The sequence below is a fragment of the Pundamilia nyererei genome, unplaced genomic scaffold (assembly GCF_000239375.1).
Source record: "Pundamilia nyererei isolate P.nyererei 1_Seehausen unplaced genomic scaffold, PunNye1.0 scaffold00022, whole genome shotgun sequence".
Classification (NCBI taxonomy): Eukaryota; Metazoa; Chordata; class Actinopteri; order Cichliformes; family Cichlidae; genus Pundamilia; species Pundamilia nyererei.
Window position 1 is genome coordinate 4,823,742 of NW_005187423.1, and position 6,490 is coordinate 4,830,231.

The following is a 6,490-nucleotide window of genomic DNA, read 5'->3' on the forward strand; positions in this document are numbered from 1 at the left end:
AAAAAAGCTTAAAATAATCCCTCATTTTAATATAAGCCACCTTAACAACATACTTAAATATCTCAGACAAAACCTTCATAAACAAGCGCGGCAGTGTGTCGGAAAACTCTCCGATATTTACTTTCTCTCCCATTCTGCCTGCATTTTGCCGTTCCCAAGGCACACTCCATCCTGAAAAGCATTTCAGACGCTAAACACTACATCAAGACACAGGCTCAAGGGCAGCCATTATCAACATGTCAGCAAGATGAGTCCATTTCCCCCGCATTCATCTAAAACAAATAATAGTGGCCAACGAAAGCCAAAGCATGCCAAGTAAAAAAACTAACAAAAACACAGCTTCAGACATATTGCCCGGAACTTAATAGGCCACAGACAGGCTGTATATAAAACACTTGAAGCATTGGAAGCGAAAATGCGCCGCTCCCTGCCTTCTCATCACGCTTTTACAGCAGACCATCAATTGTGCCTTTAAAGGCATTGGATTGATGAGGCAGATCCTTTAGGCGTGATCTTCTTCACACCCAGGCAAGTGTTTTTGCTGTTCAAATCTTGTCAGTAGAGACTGACACTTGAAGATAATTGTGAGGATAAAGAAATTACTGTTTGTTTTCTTTTATTTTCCTCCCTGGTTTTGGGGAGGCAGATGGTGCTCGGTTGAAACTGTAAAATGTCAAATTATTGCAAATTTAATTACTGATAGGAAGCATCAAGTGCTTGTAAGACAAATTCTATTAGCAGTATGAATTTTTTACAAAGAAAGTGTATCAAAGCAGAGTTTATGATTTACAGAAAATGGGACGGAAAAAGGTGATGATCATTTTGAAGCTGATGGTTGGTCCAGGATCGGGTTGTCTAGGCAACCCTCTGAATGTATTTACTACTCTGCCATATGGCAATCACCAGTATCCTGTGCTAAAGTTTATCTTGAGAGCTCCTAACGTCTGGTTGCTAGTGTGTTTCCACAGTAGTGACATCATCACCAAGCCGAAGGCAGTGGTTTTCTATGATCTCTGATCGTGACCTCGACACGAATCGTTTCCTGTGTGGATGCAGAGATTAACCCAACAGGCATTAAGCTTTGGCCTTTTCTAACATAACGATTTTAAATTGGGCATTTTTCAGTCTTCTAACCTCTGAAACCGAAGCATCATGTGTAGATGCAGCTCACTGTTTGGAACATCGAGAAGTTGTGACCAGCAGTGTGGTCAGGGTTCAGATGATTTACTTACGCTGAAATATTACAAATGATATGTCATATAAAAGAAGTGTTATCCCTCTTTTCCACTAGTACCTACTCGGCTCAATCTGGTTTTGGTTGTTTTCCATTACAACTGAGAGCCACCTCAATGTGTGTCAGGTCGCCGTAGCAACATGGCCAAAAGTCTTTTGATGTCATTTGTATGCGACACAAACACAACAAAACAATGAAGAACGTTGAGGCGATGGTACATCTGCTGCTCCGTCTACAGCTTTTAGTCAGACTCAAAGACACGGTGTTGGTTTTCGTGCTGCTGTTTCCCTTGTTGTTGGGTTTCAAAAAGTTGCTTTCACAACAGTGATGCCACTGGCTGGCCAATCAGTGGCATGCGACTCCACTCACTTGGAAACCCAGTAAAGTAGGTACTAAAAAAGTACCTGGTACCTCTTAATGAATGCCTTTAAATGTGATGTTTTTATGACGTTGTAAACACTGGAGGTTAAACGTTGTTTTTTGAGCAGCTTATCGATGAGACCTCATACTGACTGATACCTATAGCTTTGCTATAGACACAGTATTTCCCTGTCAGATATCCCTCTTTTCCTATCATTTTAACCATCTTGCAACGCCTCACATAAGCACATCAGCTTATCTGTGTTTCACTGCTTGCTACAAGCCTTTTTTTTTTTAAAGTAGTGGGCCGTGGTACATGCAGCCGCTTTTTCTGGTTATGGACGTCAATAAATTACAACGTCCTCTTTTTCACAGGCCTATTTTGAAAGAGAACAGAAACGTCTAGTTAAACTTCACATTAAAGGAGAACAAAAGCATCTACTGAACTTAGCAAAGAATAACAGGTAATTATAACATTTACTTATTCTAACTTACGATAACCTTTCTAACGGAGAAGATTCCAAAGAAAATATAAGAGAACTTAACATTTTTCCTTCATTAGTCTTTGTTTGGGCTGCTTACACATTTCATAAGCACCGCTTATAAACAGCAGAGGTTACGTACACATAATTGATCTCGCAGGACTTCACGTTGCCCCTGTCCTCATCTGCAATGTCATCTTTACGCTTGACCTCTCGTTCTGCACAAGTTCGGATCTGTTCTTTGTCCAGTGGGAAAAAAACAAAAAACAAAGAGAAAGAAGAAAGAAAGAGGGAGAGAGAGAAAGAGAGGAGCAGGAGGGAAGTGGTGCGTTACATATCAATACCTTGAACTCCATGAAGTGAGGTCACAACATTTCCCCCTTCCCACTTAACAGTCAGACCCCTACAGAGATTGCATGCTTAAAATCAAAGGATTAACATGCAACCTTGTGGAAGAACACTATTTACACATCACCTTCACCATCTCGCCATCCCCTGCTGTCTTGCTCTTGGCCACAATGTCCCCGTTGTCACTGTAGGAAATGAAACAGCTATTTGCTGCCAGGAAAGCGATTTTACCCTGAAGCAGAACAAAAAGAAAACACAGGAGATGGGGAGAGGGGTGGGGTCGGGTAGATTAGATAGAATTGCAGTGGGATTGGTTGTTGTGACAGGCATGAAAGGTTGCCCAATATTTGATGTAAAAGAGTTTCAAGGTTGTGCTGGGCAGCTTGTTTATAGTTTCAACAAAGCATGAAGGCAAGCAGCACGCTGCAGTGATAAGGTAGATGCTTTCTGCATAATGAGCTAGTTGCTCATAACTTCAGGTAAATGCCATCTCCCATGGGCTTAATGTCAGTCCAGAGGCGTGTTGTATGAATCAGGGCTCTTTGGGGCTGGTTAAACCAAAACAAAACAAAGAAACTAAAACATAAGCGATCCTTTTACACGATGTGACACAACCACAAAATATGCATGTTGTGTTTCAAATACAAATATTTACAAATTTCAAGAATATAAAGTTCTTATTAAAACATTTATCATTCTTCTGCAAGTTTGAAGGTATCCAAAACATATGAAAAAAAGAGAAAACCCAAGTAAATATATTCAAATATCTTATCAGACCACTAATTGTTTAGTCAATTATCTTACTTGTGTCGGTGCGATCAGTAGAGCAACTTAGTGTTCACAGCATTATCTGATGCTTTAATTTTTTATCTTTATTTAGCCTGTTATCTTTGTTTAGATTTCTATCTTCACATGCACATGTTCTCTGCACTTCACTGCACAGTGGTGCTGCTGCTAGCGGGCTAGTAAATGCACTGATTAAATTTGTGCGACTGCCTTTTTAACCAAATCATCTCTTCAGAGTATAAAGTCAGACAGTAAAGGGACTAAAAGGCTGCACACCAATTAAAAGTAAGACGCCAGGGTCCCTCCAGTGTTTGTTGGCAGCCACTTTGATAATGAAGGCAATTAGAAACTATGACATAATCATTATTTTTCTTATTTTAATCCAGTGCCTTTAGCAGTTAAATCTGGCTGGTGTACTCTATCGAGACGGGTTCGATAAACCCAGTGCAACCATTTACTAGATTTAGTGGAGTGATAGCTTCATTAGCAGAGAATAAAGTATCTAAGGTTTTCTATTCTATGTTTCGGCAGCCTGGCCATCCATATCTATGTGAACCTCGTTCCTTTGAAAACACTGTCCCTTTTATTAAAAACAGTCTCTTCTAACACGGCAATGAAAAAATAGGAAGTCAGAGAGCATTCAGCCACAAAAGGCAAACAATTGTACAAGTGAAATTACTTGACGACAACTTGCTAGAGACATTTATTGTATTATATAGCGACGGGTTGGTTTTCGGTTGGATCATCACAAGCTTCCAGGTGGATGTAAATGATACACAAAGGAAGAGGAGGGGTAGTGTGGGTGCTGCACCTGCTTGTTTTGGCCTATTATGCTGATGCTGTAGTGTGAGATCAAGCAACTCTAATTTTCAAAATAAATGTCAGATGTTCAGTCGCGACTTGCAATAATACAAACTGGGTAACTGTACCAACAGCAAAAACAAAAAGAAAACTAAACAAAAACAAACAAAGGCCGTATCAACTTACTGCTAATGCAATGTGAACGTTCCTGGCAGCTGCAGCATTTAATTGGTGGGTTGAGTTATATTTTGACATAATCACAGAAAATTCAGTAGGTTTCAGGGTTTATCACTGTATGGCTGTAGTATTCAGCATGTTTTATATAAGTACAAGATAAAAAAACAATGAGCAGAAGCCACAGCGAGCTGAGGTAACAAACTTCTTTCACAGCCCTGCTGCTGGCAGACTCAAATATGCGCAGCATGAGTCTGCCAGAATAACTGAAATTGACATTAATAATAAAATCAATAGTTTTGTGACCTGTGGGATTAAGCCACATTTTCTGTCACCACCAGAAACTACTCAAGCTACCAATCTGGAATCTTGAAAAGATGCGTTTGTTTTCTGCAAAAAAACTCACTGGACTAGAAAGAAACTCAAACAGCAGCTCTGCATGTCATTATTGAACTGGTGGCATACATCGATTAGAAGATTTACTCACATCCTGGAAGACTGGTTCCCATTGTTCCATGGAGCCAATGGCATCAGAGCGCCCCATCACCACACCCTCAGAGCTGATGCCGAGGTACTTTCCATATCCAGACTTCAAGGCTATCCTGCGACAGCAAAAAAGAAAAAAACCCTAAACAGATTTGTAAAAAAGGCTAATCTAATATTCAAAACACGTTCGCCACAGAATATGTGTTTCTCTGTGAAAAGAATAGTTCAATAACATTAGTGTATGAATCTGAGATCTATCACTGAAACTAATGCATAAGAAATAGCTCTGTAACAGGCAGCGCATCTTCAAGGATTGATCGCCCATGGGCTGGTAAATTACTTGTGTACATCTTGACAATAGAAACAGATCCTTAATATAAAATGCAGAAATGGGGTAATAAATCTGCTGGTGAGAAGATGAAAAAACAATGTGCAGTTTATCTTTGTATACTCACCGTGTGTCTGAGAGCTTGATGGCAGTAAACTGTTCGGGAGGATCTGGTCCTTCATCATCTGAAACACAAAGCAACATTTGCCTTTTAAAGATTTTACAGGTGTCAGTGGCCCTCTTCAGATTGTTTAAGTGTTATATTATTGCTCTCATTATAATCTTGGCTTTATTCCATTTTTTGAACCCTATACATAGTTTGTCCTAATTCAATATTTAGAGTTTGAACCTTTGAATCTTTGAACCCGCTTCGTATTTTACTTATGTATGTTTTTCATAAATGATGCAGACCCTCTGGTTATGTAGTGCTGTGCTGATCTGGGTGCCTGAGATGAGGCTACTTTCTGACATTTACAATCAGTCAGAGCTTTGAGGAATTCACAGTCCATCATTCAGGTCAACGCCGAGCAGACTCTGAGATGTTAAAGAATGCATTAATGAATAACAGACACTGATTATGTTTGGAATATGTCTGACTGTGACCCAGTGGGGTGGCTAAAAGAACATCCGCATGTTTCCGCTGACCTGTAGGTGACTGAACATTTCTAAAAGGCTGTAACATCCACAGTGTGGCATCAGTGTAGAAATCTCAGTAAAGACGATGAAATCTTTCATCTCCCTCTCGGTGCTCTAGCTTGTGCCCTCTTTCATCTACTGGAAATTGGTGTTTGCGCATGCAGAGGATGAGGACCCACTAAGGGAATTGGGATGTTTCAATCTTCCAGCCATTTTCACAGGTTCTCAATAAATGTGGTCTGAATTAATTGTTAGTAAGGTCTCTGTTCTGGGAGGACTGTGTCAATGAAAAGCGCTTCCTCAGAAGTGCCTGAAGGCAGAAATGGGTGAAAACTCAGAGTTGGCTCTACCCTCCTCCTCAAGTCAACCCCTGTTCAGCCTTTTCAGTCTGGTGTCTGGATTTACTGCGTAAGTAATTACTGCTTTGTGGACTGAAGGCGAATCCAGGAGCCTACGGTAAACCTCACCCCAGATTAGGTTTTTGCTTCTCAAGTTTGCACGAGCATGGAATAAGTAAAAAGCTGCAGACTTTACATCTTCATTTAAAACGACAAAATGAAAAGCAGAACCACTTATATCCTACTGTACACAGTGACCCCCCCTCCGTATAATCCTGCTCTTCAATTATCCTTGCCCATAATCAACATCATGTAGATAAGTATACACATAAAATAGTCTGAAAGTGTTGCAAACAAGAAAATGTTCTGTTTATAAAATTACAGACAATTGAGAAAAAAAATAATCCTCGAGTTAATTATTGTGATTACTATTATGACTGTCAAAGAAAAGCATCCTGAGCTGATACGGAGCTCTTTTGGACAACTGCAGCACTACTGATATATTATGAAACAACAA

At 40.0% G+C, this 6,490-nt stretch overlaps 1 protein-coding gene across 1 annotated transcript in view; it reads right to left on the bottom strand.

Annotated features, from left to right (window-relative positions):
* frg1 (FSHD region gene 1) overlaps positions 1-5,218 on the bottom strand; it is a 6,469-nt gene extending 1,251 nt beyond the window's left edge. The window contains exons 1-4 of the mRNA XM_005727019.2: positions 5,127-5,218; positions 4,673-4,787; positions 2,552-2,656; positions 2,219-2,310 (exon numbers count right to left, since the gene is read on the bottom strand). Of these exons, the coding sequence (XP_005727076.1) occupies positions 2,219-2,310; positions 2,552-2,656; positions 4,673-4,787; positions 5,127-5,203 (389 nt within the window). The 5' untranslated portion in view covers positions 5,204-5,218. The remainder of the gene's footprint in view (positions 1-2,218; positions 2,311-2,551; positions 2,657-4,672; positions 4,788-5,126) is intronic.
* Positions 5,219-6,490: the final 1,272 nt, after the last annotated feature.